The sequence below is a fragment of the Topomyia yanbarensis genome, unplaced genomic scaffold (genome assembly GCF_030247195.1).
Source record: "Topomyia yanbarensis strain Yona2022 unplaced genomic scaffold, ASM3024719v1 HiC_scaffold_403, whole genome shotgun sequence".
Classification (NCBI taxonomy): domain Eukaryota; kingdom Metazoa; phylum Arthropoda; class Insecta; order Diptera; family Culicidae; genus Topomyia; species Topomyia yanbarensis.
In genome coordinates this window covers 12,441-31,000 of record NW_026683607.1, presented here as the reverse complement: position 1 = coordinate 31,000, position 18,560 = coordinate 12,441, and the positions used below count along the sequence as shown (strand labels likewise).

Genomic DNA, 18,560 nt, shown 5'->3' with positions numbered 1-18,560 from the left:
ACCAAGTGAAGAAGCTATCTGGGTGCTATTTTGTAATTATCGTCATTTTCGCAACGAATAAGAAAAAGCAGAAAAAATCACGGCGAATCTGCTGCCGTTTGGGTCACGCAGCTAGGTCTTATCACTGGCAGTGAGATAGTGCCACCAAAGATTGACCTTTCGATAGTGGTCTGTCTGCTGCAGACAGCAGTGTAGTGGGGGCAACGACAGCAGCAGGATGTCCAGCGAAGAGGACAAACCACCGGCACCACCGGTACGGCTTACCAGCAATCGAGGTGGTGGCGATCGGATCGATAGTACCGCACCGGTGGACATGAAACCCCTGCCGAAAGGTAAGCTTCGGGTTGGGTCACCGTAAAACGATTGTGAAGTGGATTTCGGTTGTTTATCTCAGATTTAAGCACTTTACATTTCACGCGATGGTGTATGCTTTCGATTTATGGATTAACCAATGTGCGATTCCCTATTGGTTCGAAATGTTTCTGTGCGGTAAACGTACGATATGACCGTAGTTTGCATAATTTGGCATGATAATATCATACATAAAAGTAGCGGGAATAATTGTGTAGTAACGAGCTAGGTACGTACCTGACCTGACTGGCACTGCACAGTTAGTTACTGCCAAAAACATTGCAGTAGAACGAGGGTAACAATTTAAAAAAAGTATTCCACTTATGGTATTGTTTTATTTTCACTGGAAAGCTAAGAAAAATTTAAATAGAATAATGTACTAATATCTTTCAGTTAAGTGAATTTAGTTTTCTTTTGAAAATAAATTAGGTTAAAGCTAGTGTTATTATTGGTGTTTTCGTTATTTTCTTAAAAATTGTAAATAAACATCACTATAATTACTATAGAAATGGTGCACCTCAACAAGTTCTGCAATTTCTTGTTTGAGTCCACATTATTATCTCTTCTTGTTTTGATGCAAAATCATTTTAATCACATCATTGCATATGCAACAATGAAAGGGATAAGGTGTCAAAGAACAAGTAAAAAAGAATGTTAAGAACCATCAAATGAACAATCGCAATGATTAATTTTGTTAATTAGTAATTATAAAAATTACAAAACTCGAAAAACTGTTATTTTGAACTACTTTGCTATTAAATGTATTAGCTAAAAGATATTTGTACAAAATTTGGTAGGAAATTTTATCAATGAAATCTTGGGAAGAAAGATATAACGCATATTTTTTGGCTAGAGTCTTTTAAGTACTTAGAAGTCAACTACAGAAAAAGTTTCTTCATGGAATTTCAAAAACTAGAAGAGATACGAGATAGAATATGATTTCAAAAGATAAATTATGGCTCATATTGAAACTCAATTTTTAGATAATAGGTATTATTATGGCCATTATTTATTATTTTGAGAAAACTAATCAAAACACAACTTTTCACCACTAAAAGGTTACCTAAATCCATCAACTGAAAGATTGGAGGGCATTGTTCCGTAGGAAATTTTCTCACCTTTTTCACTGGAACTAAAATATTTTAAATACAAGGTAGGCTTATTGAGAGAGAGAGGCATTTAAAGACAAACAGATCATTTGCTTAAATAGTGCAATAGCTCTAAAACGGTTGAGATTTGATGGTATGCGTAGAACTATTTTTTTCCCAAATATGATCCTCTATCATCCCTCAAGACATTCATAATCACGAACCAAACACCCTGTATAGACAGCCAGCACGATGCTACAGTGACTTCGTACTTTTCAAGTAACCTAGTTTGCAGGTTGTTAGGCTCATCAAAACAAAACAAGTTTTGAAAAATGTTGCATCCCCAAAAAACTTGATTTATGGCACAAATTTTTTTTTTTGGGATTTTTGGGACACTAAAAAATTTATTCGCTGTAATATTTCAACTGATTTTTAATTTTTCAATTGTTCTGGAAGAAAGAAAAAATGGCCTTTCTAAAGGTATGCTATGTTATATCCATTTCTTAAAAGTATAAAAAAAACCGCAAAAGCGCTTGATTATTTCATGAAAAATCTTAAAATTGCTCAACATTTTTTATAAAGAAGCGTCTTTGCTTTCAGTAAAATTGAGAGAGAGAACACTTTGTTCCGCATCTGTCGAGCTGTTTATCATCAACATCGGTTAAAAAAGGCCAGATTCATATTTTTTTCTTATCTAGAAACTTGTTCGCATGAACACTTAAGAGGTTCGTGATCCATTGTCGCGCACTGTGGAATTCTGTGATTATATCTTCCTTTTTTTCGAGCAAAAATTTCGATTTTTTGAAAATTTTGTATGAGACCGTCCCCTAAAATTTCATGCTAGCGAGTTTCTAATTTAGAAAAAATTGAATAACAGGCATTTCTCAACCGATTTTAATGACAAACAGATCGTTGGAGGCGGAAATAAATATATTCTCTAAATTCTCATTAAAACAAAGACACTTCGTTATAAAAATGTTGAGCAATTTTCACATTTTTCTTGAAATATCGCAAAATAGTGGTCATTTTTTATTGGTGTCCCAAAACAGCTGAGTATCTTAAACAAAAGAATATAGCGTAACATACTGTTTGGAAGGTCATTATTAAAACAATTAGAAATTAGAAAATCGATTTAAATTAACGGCGAAGCTATTTTTTGTGCGGAACGTCACAAAAAATAATTGATTGATGTATACCCTCCCCTAGGTTTATGAGTTGATGGATTTGACGGTATTGCAAACATCATCAAGCATATTTCATGTATCAGTTTTAAAGAACCTCTGTCAGTTAAGTGGTTATTGCATTACGCCTGGATAGTGGTGCATCTAGGAAACCGAGAGGGCTTTTCTACGATTTGTGTTCTTTCATACTCTGCACCAGCCCAAACTAACGGTCTACTAACAGCCTTCTACTTCATTAGTTTTTTTGTTTGCTTTGTATACCAAAATAGTTTTTTTTGTTTGCTTTGTATCAGTCAATTTATTCGCTTCTACTTAATCTCTTACTTTTTTTTCTTTATTTGGCATGTTATTTTTTCCGTTTAGTACTATATCTTCAGTTAAATTCATACTGACACTCACTAACACAATCAATATTCTCTCATATACACTCACAATTTCTCTTATGCCAAATGTACAAACGCTCGTGGCCTTTGCAATAACAGAATTCTGGTCACAAACGCGAGCATGCAATTGCAATCATCCACACATACTTACGTCTGCGATCTCGCCAACATTTAAACACCCTGGATAATTAAATGAACGTTTAAGCACTTATACATTTACGAACGCGGTCGCGCGATCATGAATAGGTCACGTCTGGATGTCTCTACCCTCTGTCCTAGCAGCCTAGACTCATGCCTTCAGTTGGACGAATCAAAAAAATGACGCTCATATTCACTAGACAACACGTTTCATGGCGACATGACCGGGTGCTCTGGTGGTATGGGGGAACTCTTCCAGTATCCATACACTGAAAATTAAGTATCAGATTCACGGTTCGTGCGATTATTCAAGAATGCACGCAAATGTATCGATGGTCACACGGTTATAAAATCGAATATAGTTACATACACGCTACACGTATACTTTCGGCCCAAAAATAAACGGGAGCTGACAAAACGTTACTCGGCCGTAACCGAGATTAAAAAGATTCAGTCAGATAAACTGCGCGTAGTCGTTACTGACTTGAAACAAACCAATGGTATCGTTAGCAATAGCCTCTTTACGCTGGAGTATCGCGTCTACATTCCTTCTCGTGATGTGGAGATCGACGGTGTGGTAAGTGATGCGGGTCTAACTGTCGATGATCTGATGAATGATGGGGTTGGCCGCTTTAAGGACCCTAACCTTCCTTAAGATTTTGGAGCGCAAGCAATTGCACTCAAAGTCCATCGAAGATGGGAATTACTATCCATCAGACTCGTTTCGCGTAACCTTCGCCGGATCTGCACTTCTGAGCTACGTTAAAGTGGGAAGAGCTCGTCTACCTGTGCGTCTGTTTGTAGCGCGGGTCATGAATTGTTCCAATTGCAAGCAGCTAGGTCACATGGCCACCTACTGTAGCAACAAGCAACGCTGCGGTAAATGTGGGGAGCGACAAGCGGATTATACTTTCAGTAGGCCAGCTGAGAAATGTGTTTACTGTGGGGAGAATCCGCATGAACTTTTGACATGCCCAACGTACAAACTTCGCGCGGATAAACTGAAGCGATCCGCCAAAGATCGCTCCAGACGCTCTTACACAGAAATGCTTAAAAGAGCTGTTCCACTTATCTCCGAAAACCCATTCGTTCTCTTGCCAACTGACGATAACGCCTCTAACGACCCTTGCGAGGGGCATTCTTTGGCTCCGCTTGGAAACTCTAGGAAAAAACCTAATCAAAACTCACCTGAACTTCCTCGTAAGGGTCCTAGGTTGTCCCAAACAAGGGTACAAAATAAAAATAATTCATCAACTGGAAGTGCTGTCACAAATCCGAAGATAATACCTCCTGATTTTGGGAAATTGAGATACAACCAGGAGTTCCCAGCACTCCCCGGGGCACCAAGAATCCCAAATGCTCCCATTTTATAGTCAGAAACTCAACCTAAAACAGGATTCCTTAAATTCTCTGACATTGTGGACTGGATATTCACAGCTTTCAACATTATCCTCTGAAAAGCTTGCTGGTTGCTATTCTACCAACAGTAAGAACATTTTTAAAACAGTTGACTGAACAATGGCCCCTCCTTGCAGCGATCGTATCCTTCGATGGCTAACTCGTTAGACGGAATCACGGATCTGATCACTGTTTTACAGTGGAACTGCAGAAGTATTATCCCCAAAATTGATTGCTAGATTACAATAAATGTGATGCCTTTTCCCTATGTGAAACATGGTTTACTTCTAATATAAACCTCAACTTCCACGATTTTAACATTATCCGCTTGGATCGAGAAGACTCATATGGAGGGGTACTTTTAGGGATCAAAAAGTGCTACCCCTTTAATCGAATCAATCTCCCTTCGACGCTAGGCATTGAAGTTGTCGCTTGTCAAACAACAATAAAAGGCAAAGATCTTTGCATTGCTCATATTTACATTCCTCCTAGGGCCATGATGGGATATCGAAGACTCTCTAACGTGATTGAACACCTTCCCTCGCCCCGCCTGCTTCTTGGAGACTTTAACTCTCACGGTACAGAGTGGGGATGCCCGTACGACGATAATCGATCCTCGACAATTCAAGACCTTTGTGACAATTTCAATATGTCAATTCTGAACACAGGGGAAATGACACGGATTCCTAGAACACCAGCGCAAGCAAGTGCACTGGACTTATCTCTAGGCTCGACATCACTACGGTTAGATTGCAAGTGGAAGGTAATATCTGATCCCCACTGTATTGACCACCTGCCGATTGTAATTGCAATCACCACTCGTTCAAGACCTTCGGAACCAATCAATGTTTCCTATGACCTCACACGAAATATTGATTGGAAGAGCTACGCTGCTGAGATATCCAAAATTGTCGATTCAACACAGGTACTTCCCCCGGAGGAAGAGTATAAATTTTTGTCCAACTCGATTCTCGATATCGCGATTCAAACTCAGACAAAACGAGTACCCGACGGGAACACCCGAAAACGTTCTCCCAACCCGTGGTGGGACAAAGAGTGCTCAGACGTGTACGCGGAGAAGGCTGCCGCGTATAAAGCCTTCCGGAACGACGAGTTAGTCGCTAGCTATCGACTGTACGCGATATTAGAAAAGCGAATAAAAAATTTAATGAAAGCCAAGAAGCGCAGTTACTGGCGCCGGTTTGTCGACGGGTTAACAAGAGAAACATCGATGAGCACTCTTTGGGACACGGTCCGACGTATGCGAAACCGAAACAGTACCAACGAGAGCGTGGAATATTCAAACCGTTGGATATTCGATTTCGCCAAGAAGATTTGTCCGGATTCCGCCTCAGCAGAGAAAATCTACCGTGCCGCGTCGCTTTACAATACCGCAAACGAAACACCATTTTCGATGGTGGAGTTCTCACTTGCTCTCTTATCATGTAACAATAAAGCTCCAGGGCCAGACAGAATCAAATTCAACTTGTTGAAGACTCTACCAGACTCTGCCAAAAGACGCTTGTTGAATTTATTTAATAAGTTTCCTGAGGGTAACACTGTCCCACATGATTGGAGACAAGTGAGTGTCATCGCCATCCAAAAACCAGGAAAACCAGCCTCCGACCACAACTCGTATCGACCGATTGCAATGCTATCCTGTATCCGAAAGTTATTCGAGAAAATGATCTTGTTTCGCCTCGACAATTGGGTCGAAGCACATGGCTTACTGCCAGATACACAATTTGGCTTCCGCAAAGGCAAAGGGACGAACGATTGCCTTGCGTTGCTCTCAACAGAAATTCAAATGGCATATGCTAACAAAGAGCAGATGGCATCAGTATTCTTGGATATTACGGGGGCTTTCGATTCAGTTTCTATCAACATTCTTTATGAGAAGTTGCACCAGCAAGGTCTTTCACCAATTTTAAATAACTTTTTGCTAAACCTGTTGTCTGAAAAACAAATGCATTTCTCACATGGTGATTTATCGACATCACGATTTAGTTACATGGGCCTTCCCCAGGGTCATGTCTAAGCCCTCTTCTCTACAATTTTTACGTGAATGACATTGACGAATGTCTTGCCAATTCCTGCACGCTAAGGCAGCTTGCAGATGGCAGGTCTCTTTTTTTTTTTTTTTTTTTTTATTTCAATTATAGAGGTTTTAACCTTAAGGTCATTCGCCTCTTCGGGTTAGAAAAATCTCTTAGGAAAAATTTCTAACCCTATGTACGGGGTCGGGACTCGAACCCAGGTGCGCTGCGTACAAGGCAATCGATTTACCAATACGCTACGCCCACCCCCATGGCAGGTCTCTATTACAGGTCCCAAGGCCGTCGCATTTTTAAATATTTCGTTAATTTGACACGGCTCATAGCGGTACTACGTCATGGGGATCATTTAATTCTCTTCTATCGTTAAAGGTGTCTTGGTGCTCAGATGTTCTTTCCTGCTTATTACCCTTACTGGTGACCAGTGTAAATCCGTCGTCATTGTTTTTATCTTCTTCGCCGATATTGCTTACAGTGCTTTTTAGGGTGCTGGATGCTGCTTTTGCAGTTGTCAATATGGACTGAACAGCTGCCACAAATTTTGCAACCGTTTGTGGTTCAGGTATTGGTATTGAAAACTTTTTTTTGGGTTGGTTTTCCGTGGATTCGTTGGGAATCGATAGTGATGCATTCTCTTCTGTATCTTCCGCGCAAGGTTGTCCGTGGTGTGCTGTCTGATTACAATACTTGCACGTAGGAGTTTGCCTCTCGTGGGTGCATAACGTAGTTTGATTAATAGTAGCTTCGTGGGTTTTAAGTTTTATAGTCAAGTGGGACGGGATAGGTCTTTCGATCCGCATCCGCACCACAAGAACACCGTTAGGTGTACCCGGGAAGAAATTTCTCCACGTATCAGGTGTAACGGATTCTACTTCTCCGTATCGCGACATGTATTCTGCAACTAGATCAGGAGGGGTACGTGGTGATAGGTCATGTAACTTTCATCCACATAGTCTTTTCCTATATACACGGGAATCTTAATTCCAACTTTATCACTTTCAGCCACGTGCTTCAAGTTGTTCTGCAAAACGAAACGTTCAGCTTTGGCTAACGTGTTGAATGATATGAGTACTACATTGCGAAGATGATGATACTGAAGGTACATAACCTCCTTGAGCCTAAGCTGCATCTTCACCTTCAGCAGGTATTCCACTTCACTAAAACTCAATCGTATTGAACAGAATTTAAAGTCAACGACCGCTGTGCTGGGTCGGAGCAGACTTTTTTCGTCAACTCTACTCATGACGGCACGAATAAATTGAATGTTTCTTTTGTTCTCGAGACAATGCACATCGAGAGGTTGCTAGTTGTTGTTCACTTGGTTCGATTGTACGTCTGACTTGGGCAGAAGTAGAAAGTAGACTCTGGAGGCCGTCGACTTGCAAGGACCACTGCAAAATACCTTGGACAATTTGTCTACTTAGGCTCCCCAGCTAGGTATTGAGTTCTCTACGGAGAAAACTGAGCTAGTCGTATTTTCTAGGAAGCGTGAACCAACGAAACTGCAGCTTCAGTTAATGAAGCAATGGTCATCTGGGACGGTGGCTACATTCTATTATCCCGAAGGTATCAACGAATGCTTGGTTTAAGGGCTTGGATGTGAACCGGGACTTTATTCGTATTTATTGTGTTTGTGAGAACGGCTATCACGACATCGAGCATGTTGTTTGGCTGTGCGCAGAGTACCGTGTTGCCAGATCCCAACTAATAGATTCCCTTCGGGCCCGAGGTAGATCACCCTCTGTGCTGGTCCGGGACGTCCTGGCAAGCCGTGATCACCCCTACATTTTTCTTATCTACACCTTTTTGCAAACTATTCATGTCTAAGTTTAATACATTTTCCCCTCTCATTCACAGTAGAACTTCGTCAACCTCTCCCTGTATCTACAATATGGCATTGCTTGCCGAGTCTACTATGCATACCTTTCTTGATAACCGTCAATCCGAACATCACGACACACGTCACAAGAACATCATGACAGCATCGGAGTGCCAATAATCATCCGAAATATCGACCCTCCCCTCGTCCCTGCGATTACAGGATGGATACACTACAATATCCCCTACAATCATCAACCAGCCAACGAGAATGTCAATTTCACAGAATCTTACAAAATGTATCCCACTTCCTACCTTTTTCAAGCCGCCCCTAAATACGGCCTTTTCTTTCCCCACTAACACGTGCGATGTACCTTAAAAAAATGAATTATCGGCCTCATTAAGCTACCATATTTGGGCCTAAATAAACTTAGTTATATAAAATAAAAAGTATTATCCGTAGAACTAAAGTTATTGCAATTGTTCTGATTGGATTCCACTGGAGCAGTGCTGCCAGAGACTTTTCCAGTTATTGGTGAAAAATTATATTTTGAGATATCTTCGCTGTATTAAAATATTTTTGAAAATTGCTTAATCTTATCAATTTAGACTATGTTCCGCTACCCAATGTTGCAAATGTTCTTCACCAAACTAGTTCATTCGTTCATCCTCAATGCGATATTCGTTCTGTTATTCACCCATGCTTCGAATAACGTTACCCCGTTCGCCGCACGAAGGCACCGAATCACCGAAAATGAACAACACAAAGAAACAAAAAATTCGAATCTGATGTCTGCTGTTCGCTGCTTGTTCGCATCGTTGTTTGTTGAATTTAACCATTCATGCGATGTTCATCTTCACGCATCATGCCGATCGGCACACGAATGGCCTAGATGATAATCGCCACTAGCCATTCTTCGCTTAGGATTCTTCGTTCTTCATTCCTCCTGCATTGCGTCATAGAAAAACAAATTCCTTGTTCATTGCTGGAAGGGTCAGTTTCTTGACCGAAATTGTACAGAAATGCTTGCTTGATATGTTCGAAACTGGATGACTTTTGTTATAAAGAAGCATTAGTAGTACATAATGATTGCTTGATGTTTTTTGGTTAATGATCAGAGTCGAAGCGGGAAGCTTCGTAAGCAAAGCAAAACAAATCAATTATTTTTGTAAATTTGTCTCGCGGGTGAAAATTAATCAACACCATGTTTCCTATTATGAATCCACTAGACTATTGGAACTTCAATGAATCATAATGGTCGAGGTAATCAAAAACAATTTCTGTGTCCATAGAAGTGTAATCGAGCTCATTTACAAGTTTTTGCCAATTCAATGCATTCTGATTTAAACCAAGCTTAGCCGAATCATCGTCAGATTAAATTAGTAACCCGAACCAATAGGGTTCGTTGCGGTGCGAATGTGGGCGGTAAATGGATAGTCCGCAACGCAACCGCAAAAAAAAAATAATAAAGCCGCTCCGCTTACCGCAACCGCACTGCATTTACTGCACCGCACCGCGCGGTAATGCGGTAAAATTCAGGTATTTTTTAAAAATTGTGTTGAAAAATTATTCGTTTATTTTGTATAACCATATATAATAAAATCTTATTCTTATTTACACGAAAATTAACTTTGACGGACTCCTCAGAATGTAACATTTATGAAAAAATTCAACTTTGCAAGTTTTATTAATAAAATGCCGTACATTTTTAGACAAATACTTTCGAAACAAGGTAAAACATTTTCATTCCTCTAAATATTAGCATGGCACTGAAGTCCTGTGAAATGTAGCTGTATTTCATCATTATACATACAAAAACGTTCTGCCGCTGCAGTTAATAGGAAAGACTTTTAATCTACTTATCCCTCAGGTAATTGAAAAAATGGAATAAGGAAGTTTTATATTTTTTTTCTTTCGATTTTCATATTTGCAATGAATTTGACACATGAAAATGAAATGAACGTTTTTCGCATTTTCGTAGTAAAAATCACCTTTAATTCTTAAAGGAAATTCACCAAAAAATTAAAGGAAAACACCAGTACTTCTATATATTATCCCAGTACAGTGACATAAAATATGTTGGATTTTATCAATAAGAACGGCGCCATATTTGATGAAAAAATCGTTCTACACATAACATCTCATTAGGAATCCCATGTTAACCCGTATAGAGTTGTTGAAGATTTGAAAAACTGCAAAAGATGTATGATTTACAGCATACAGCAGAAATGTTATTACAAAGGTAATTTTTGGAACAAAATACCCCAAAACCCTAACTTCGTTTTTTTCAAGAAATGGATGTATTCTTATTATAATACTAAGATTGCTCCCTTAAAAATATATGAGCTGTAATTTTCTAAAGGCTAATAATAGTATTTTTTCTAATATTTTTTCATAATGCCAAGGGCAAAAATTTCAGTTGAAGTTGGCGGGGATTAAAAATTGTCCAACCTTTGCAAAATTTGGCATCTGGACTAACTTTAACAATTGTCACTGTCTTTGAGAAACACAAAACACCGCAATACCCTACACTAACTTCGAAAGCTTTACTTTCAAAAAGTCACAAAATACTCCTAACTGAAGATATTAGTTGTTAATTTGGTAGAAAATATTCCCAGTTGGACGAACAATGGACGTACGCGAAAAAAAAGTTATGTGGAATACATTTTGAGAAAGAGTCTTATAAAACGGACTGCAGAAAAATTGCAAATTTACACAAAAATCAAGAGATAGAAATACGATGTTGAAGAACGAATGATAAGATAATCTACGTAATTTGGACCCCTCCTTATTTTGGACGCTTTTCATACATTTGTCTCCTTTACTGCTAATTCCTCCAAATTCGTTTGGTTTGGTCTCAGTATTATTAGTTAATCTTTAAGTTCTCCAACTTAATCAAAAATCACAGTTGAGAAAATGTCATAGAAAACGATTCATAATTCCACGATTGCCATGAGGAATCGGGAGAAATGATGCATGTTTAAATTGGATTTGATAGTACATTTCAATTGATTTTCAATAATTGGATTGTGAGTTTTATGTATTTGAAAAAGTTCGTTTGTAATTTTTTACCTCTGAAGTATAAAATAAATAGTGTTCAAAATATGTCGTAAAAAAATGGTGCCAAATTATATTGGACGCAGATTATAGATTTTATTTCTCAGTAACAGTATGTTTTATAATATTAGAATAACCAAAATGTAAGAAATCAAATGACTATAGGTCGAATACAGATTATATTCGGATTTCTTTTCAAATCAGTTTGATCAAGTTATTTATTTTATGTGGGTGAATCTTAGATTTACGATTGATTGGAACTTGGTACTTCTAATATATTTCGAAAATATACGTAAATTTATTTGCTCCGACAATAGAGTAAGGGAACATAGGGAGACTTGACGTAAGATTCTACAATTGGCTGTAACGTATTCTATTTGGAACTTAAATTTAATAAAATCTTTTTATACTTGTTTCGATCCCTCAAGGTTTTTTTTAAAGTTTGAAATGGAAAATCATTTCATCATAGAAAATATTCTGTAATCAATTAATTTGCGTTCAATGATGTTTTTTTAAATCAAACTTTGTGTATTTATTCGAGTAAATTATTTTTTATGGAACTCATATCATGTTATTACTTATGAAGTAGTGAAATGATTTTACATAAATCGGAATATTGGAATAGTTACTACTAAAATTTGCGTTCAATGAAGAAATGTTGGGGAGACATGGCCAAGATTTTATGGGAAGACTTAACCAAGTGGCAATACACGGAAACGCCAAAAATGTGAACTTAATTCATTAGATGCCAAACCATCGAATATATCACAGGGTGTCTTTGGAGGAATTGTTCGCATGAATATTCCCCACAATCTAATAAAAATTGAAATCATAAAAGATAAAGTAAGCTTACTCTATTCATAGGGTTGTAGAGTGCCACGCACCAAACCTTACCTTTATTGTGCATAGTTTAGACAGTGAAAAAAGTGCCTGTTCGTGCATTTTGGTTTGCATCTTTCTTTCTTATACGTAGTTGAAGTTGGTGTAAATAAATGTCAAAATCTTCAATAACTTTGAAACGAATGAGTATTTTTACATACAGTCTTCGACAATATTATGTAGTTGATACCTACACATTTTTCTCGAACATTGTTTGCACGAAAAATCACAATTAAAAAAGTTATATTAAAAAAAAACTAGACATTCAATTACAACTTGCCATAGAAAACGCCTTATAAATCGATAACCTTTAGTCCTACAAGCTCAAGTTCTTCAACAAAATTCTTCACTACGAGCATTTCCAAATTTGTCGAAGACATCAACTTTATACCTCATTAATATAAAAAGTTAATTGTTTTAGTTCGATCATAGTAAGCCATGCCTAATTTCAATTTTTATCAGATTGTGGGAATATTCATACGAACAATTCCTCCCAAGACACCCTGTGATATATTCGATGGTTTGGCCTCTAGTGAATTAAGTTTACGTTTTTGGCGTTTCCGACCACTGTGTAATAGGCTGAAGAAAGATACAAATTTTGTGTACCTGCTGTTAATGAAAACCACGTCACAAAAAAACTCACCCTAAACATCAATCTATCTTTATAGTACTAGTAAACAAAGTTAGCAGTTAGTCTTATGGCTGAATTTAAGACGTGGGCGCATGCAATGTATACTGTATAGTTAATCCCTAAAAGGAAATGCATTTAAAAAAATCAAACTTCATGAAATGCAACCATTTTATATTTTTATTGGTATCTAAGGATCTCGACAATATTGAAAAAAAATAATTACAGCTTCTTTTTTCTTATGCCTTTATTTGCATGATATTTATTTTTCACAACACTCTTCGTCAAGTCTCCCGCATGGGCGAGCAAAAAATAATATTTGCGTTATCCATATTTCACCCACCAAAAACTGTCCATTTTACTGCTTAAGATATGTTATTTTTAAACAGTCGTGCTGATTGAACGATTTCGTCGTGATACTAGCAAAACATCAGCAATGGATTAAATTACTATAGTATATCACCATGCGCAGATTAAAATCAAAACTTCATCCTCATTTTATTTGCCTCATGCCGAATTTTATCAACAGACATGGATTCAATTTCCTTTGAATGCTTGATAAACAAGACTTCTATTAAGATTGTCCTATATATGTATAACATATATTGCCTTGATTCGGCTACCAGTTAATTTTACCCATAGTTTTTTACTAAGAACCAGTAGCGCATTGGCTTGTGCCGAACAGTACAACGCATCAGAATACAAATATATTTCTTCGCCAGTCATCATTCTGCGAAGATGAAATTGTAGTCATCTTCGCCAACAGTTGTAAACGATCATCGCTATGGTGAGGAATGGTTTGCTGATTCGTTTATTCGTCATTCACTTCATAGATTCCTCATGCAATTCATTCGGTCGCTCGATGAGTAGCAAGGTAAGAACGTATGGATAAAGCATTCGGATGAACACGGATTGGCCGTCGGCTTCATTCGTGGGTGAATATCAACAGCAACTTGAATATAAGAGCGAAGAACGATATTGGACGAATGCAGCTGATTCATATTCACCGTGCTTCGTTGCGAAGAAGATTCTAAAGCAACATTGCCGCTACCCTTTCCGCCCAATTAAAAACTCTGCAGTAGATGTGTATTGATAATCAAAAAGTAAAAATTGAAGTGCTTCCAACACTGCTAGAGATCTTCTTGATCAAAACAGGTATTTCGTGTTTCTTTACTCTAACACTTATGAAGAAAACCCGTTTTGGAACCCTATGCACGCTAGAAAAAAAAGGTGGACATGAAAGGATTTGTTTTATCCATATTAATCGTTATGCAGTAGGATTTTCTTTTAGGCAACAATATTTTTTTTATTCGTTATATTGATTTCATTCATTTTATTGATTTTATTCCTTTTTCATTTTATTATTTTATTATTTAATTATTATGTTTTCTTTTGTTTTATGTGAATGTCGTTTTGAAACAACATTGCGAAAAACATCTAAAAATTATCGTAGTAACGTATGTGAGACAATTTTCAAAAATATATATATAAGTCGGTTTGCGCCTTTAAGGGTTAATTTTTTCCAGTTCATATATTTTATTCAGCTTTTTAATTTTATGTTTTCAGCTTTGGCCACCGTTCGATTATTTTTACAGATTTAGGTTAATGTTGGTCGGTGGAATATTACGAAAATACTCTTTCAGCCGCTAACGTTTTGTAATTTTAATTTTCTAATTCTATATAGTCATTCTTCCATCCAATTTGTTAGTTTAAAACAATATAATTTCTTTTATTAATCTTAGATTTTTTTAGTATTGTATAATTTTTATTTGATTTATTTTTTTTATTATTTTGCTTTATATTAATTACTGTATCCATTTTATGCATAACTTTTTTATTTTTTGCTTTATTAGTTGTTTATTTTTACTTGTTTTATAATTTATTTAGTTTATTCGAAGTTTTATTCGTGCAGGACTCGAAACTATGTTCAGGTGCCAACTTCGGCGAGCTATTGTCTGTGTGACTTATGCAAACTAATGAATGAATGGGAATGTCTCATCTTACTGCTAGGTGGATTAAATCGGTTTTTCTCATTGGTTATACAACTACGGTTGCTCAGATTTAAAGGGTTCTTAGTACGGAACACAAAAATGAAATTTTGTGTCAATTAGAATGGTATTGCATTAAATTATTCAAAACCAAAAACAGATTTATCGGTTATACCCATCTAGATTTTATCCAGCCCGTTTGAGTGTAAGTCTTGGCGTTTTTATTAAAAGCGCAGAACAATTTCTTACAAATTGCGAATTGTATATAATTTAAAAATTTATTTATTTTTTTCGACTAGCATGTATTTATAATTTTATTTAAATAACACACTTTTTTCCTGGCTAAAATTAAAACATCATATGCTTTCCTCGCAAGAAACGTCTATTATTCAAGTCTTATTGGGCACCTAATTAAGCATTATATCCGAAAATTGTTATTCGTGGTACTTACTAGCGAATAAGTGCAGATTTTTGGAAAGTTTTAGCACTCAACTGCTCAGTCTTCTATAAAATTTCGTCTGCAAAATTTTAACATAATTTGTTCAAACTTATTGGAATGTATTCACTAAACACCATTTTTTTGAGAAACGTCAAAATACAATTTTGGAATAAGTCGAAGCTTTTCAGACAACTTGCATACAAGGTATTTTTTAAAGCGTTGAGTCAAGATTACGTTTTCACTACATTCTGCAGCCATGCGTTCTATGATTACTGCGTTGGATTCCAGTCTTCTACACACATATTGCGATTAGATACTTTGTAGTGGAGAATACGTATAATGTACAATAAAGACAAGAACGCAACGAAATTCTTGATAAATTTAACAATAAAACCCCTTAAACCCACAAACAAATGGCATTTTCACTATACCGTTTCTAATAAAATTGTTTTGCATTGTACTTCCCACAGAACCAGATGACGCGGATCGGAAGAAGAAAACGCTCAAAAACAAAATCAAGGTCTCCAAGGCATCCCACAATGACTCCAAGCCCAACATCTCGTATCCGACCAATTTCGAGCACACGGTCCACGTGGGATTCGACGCAATCACCGGCGAGTTCACGGTAAGCTACCTTTTGACTGCCCAATTTTGATTCGTACGCATGCGTTACGGCTTGTTCTTTGTTATAATTGCGCGTTAGGGTCCTTAAATAAAATCCACTCCACTTCCACTCCAATTGAACAAACCTACCGACGCTAAGCGATTATTTAACCGACAAAATGTGCATTGACAACGAGACGCAAACATACATTAGCCTTTCCACACTTGAAATTTACATTCGGTAAATCCCAATCGACTCCGGCGATCATCGCTTTCACTTTTACCGCTCTGTTGGCTGTGCACCCAAGATGCTATTTTCAGTTTTATCGTTCGGGCGTTCTTCGTTAAGGTTGATTTCATACCCTATTGTAAATAAATCTCTTATACTTATCGTTTTAGTTCGAACCCTCAGCATTGTGCGTATTTTATTTTTGGCAAGAACTCATTACTTGTGTCATCACTAGGGCTCTGCTTAAATAGGTTGTGTAATTCTTTTTTGGTTCGCTTTATCCATCCATGCCAGGCACTGTTGACTGGCAAACCCCTTCGAAAGGTTGACTCAAATGACGAACAATCTAAAGCCAGCGGATCAATCTATTGACTGATTTATTGCGATTGTTGGTATGTTAGTGAATCAATCCGTAATGACCAAATTGGGAACTATTTTGGGATATCGGAAACTAACTTGGTAATGTGAAAAAGTTGTTGGAGCACAGCCAACACTCAATTCTTCACACTTCAATAGGCTTCAAGAAGATTCACGATGGTGAATTTGTCCTCTCTCTACTTTCCATTACAACCACTTAAGTTCAGTACAAGTCGTTGTTAGATTTTTTTACGAAGGATTGTTTCATTGGTAGTTAAAAAATAAAAAGTATTAACTCCATCTCTGGTTTCGTACCAATCCAATATTTCAATATAAACTTTTTAGATCGGCTAAAGATTTTGACAACAAAAGTTTGCATAAATTTCTCTTAATTTACTACAATTTCTATTCTATTCTATTATATTCTAACCCTTACACAGCCATTATTGAATAGCATCCTGGCAAACACTGCAGTTATTCTTTAGTGTCTTTCTTGTCAACATTAATATTTGAAGCATATTATATGTCGCAAATATTAAAACGGTCAGGCCTACTGTGCAGAGTTGGGTTGGAAGATGTTTAAATATTACACGGCAATTGAATTATTTATTTATTGAACGATTCAACCAACGCCAACGCGTTCGTTGCAACGAATCGTTTTGAAACTTGAATGAGGAAGAAACGAGGACAACCGTACCGACCGTTTCTGTTTATAGGGGGTTAGAAGAAAACTTTGGGAGTGACTTTCCTAAGAAGGTTAATGTCACTCCTTTGCTCTTTTGGGGATGGGACAGAGGTATTTACACCTTGCCCTGGCTCATTAAACCTAGGTTAAATGGCCTTTACTCTCTTAATTTACTACAATTTCAGTGCAAAAATTTGTTCGATTGCTACTATGAATGGAATCATGAGCGAAATACATTTGTTTACAAAAATCACTTCTTTTTGATGTATGTGTTTATCGGGAATAGGGACATGAATCCAAATCAAGCAAGCAAATATTGAACCTCTGTGTATGCTTCTGGAGACATTGTTCCTTGCAGATTTTTCCATTGATAGACAGGATGTTATAAAAAGGTATACTTATTCTTTCACTTCCGCAAGTGGCTTGCTCAACTAGTATTTTTGGGATTATTATTTGCATGCATGTGCTCTCAACTGTAAATATTTCAAGGAAACGTGAGGTTGTCTTGTCTGAGAGCTTATAATTGCTGAATTACTTGATGCACATGTCCCAAATTGCAGCTCTGCTGCAGCAAATTGGTAGTCCGTTATAGCCGGAATCAATACCGACCCAATCACTGGAACCATGGGAATTTGGCTGACTTGATTAATAAAGCCGACGCAAACATAGAGGCTAGTCTCAGCGGAAAACCAACTTAAACGCTTTAGCGCGCTATCGAACCGACTACAGTGCAATACTTGGAGTCACGATTCATATAAATTAAAACAATTCATTGATTTTAAAAACAATCCACCACCTTCATTTGTGATCTAGTACCAGAGAAATGTCACACTATATCGCCATTAGCGCAAAAAAAAAACTTTAAGCGCTACTCGCTGCATATCCGATAACCGCATTCTATCAATGCACTGTTGTATTTATTATAATCCGTTTCATTGTTCACCCGATTCCGCCGAACATGCATTTCTGAATCAGGGCTGTATTAGTTTGGGAAAACCTGGATGCTGAAGTAACGAAACTGAAACTTTGATGTACACCTTCGTTATTTGTTGTTTTTAATTCTGTTCTTTGAAAATATATTGTAATAAATTTTAGAAACGAGTTGGAAATGATAGAAATTGTTGGAAAACTGAACTTAATTCTATTATATTGAGATATCTACTTTTTAATTCATCAATAATATTTTTTCTGGACAGTGTTTTCTACACATAATCGACAAGCGATTTGATTGTTTAGTTTTGTTTTACTTTAGTGCCAGATTCTTAGTTCAACAAACGATAGTT

The 18,560-nt window shown here is 37.0% G+C and overlaps 1 protein-coding gene across 1 annotated transcript; it reads left to right on the top strand.

Moving 5' to 3' along the window:
• The first annotated feature begins 6 nt into the window (after nt 1-6).
• On the top strand, nt 7-16,591 carry LOC131695529 (serine/threonine-protein kinase Pak-like). The gene is made up of 2 exons (XM_058984054.1): nt 7-332; nt 15,874-16,591. The coding sequence occupies exons 1-2, from the start codon at nt 218-220 to the stop codon at nt 16,056-16,058; spliced, it is 300 nt and encodes a 99-aa protein (XP_058840037.1). The 5' UTR covers nt 7-217; the 3' UTR covers nt 16,059-16,591.
• The last annotated feature ends 1,969 nt before the right edge of the window (nt 16,592-18,560 follow it).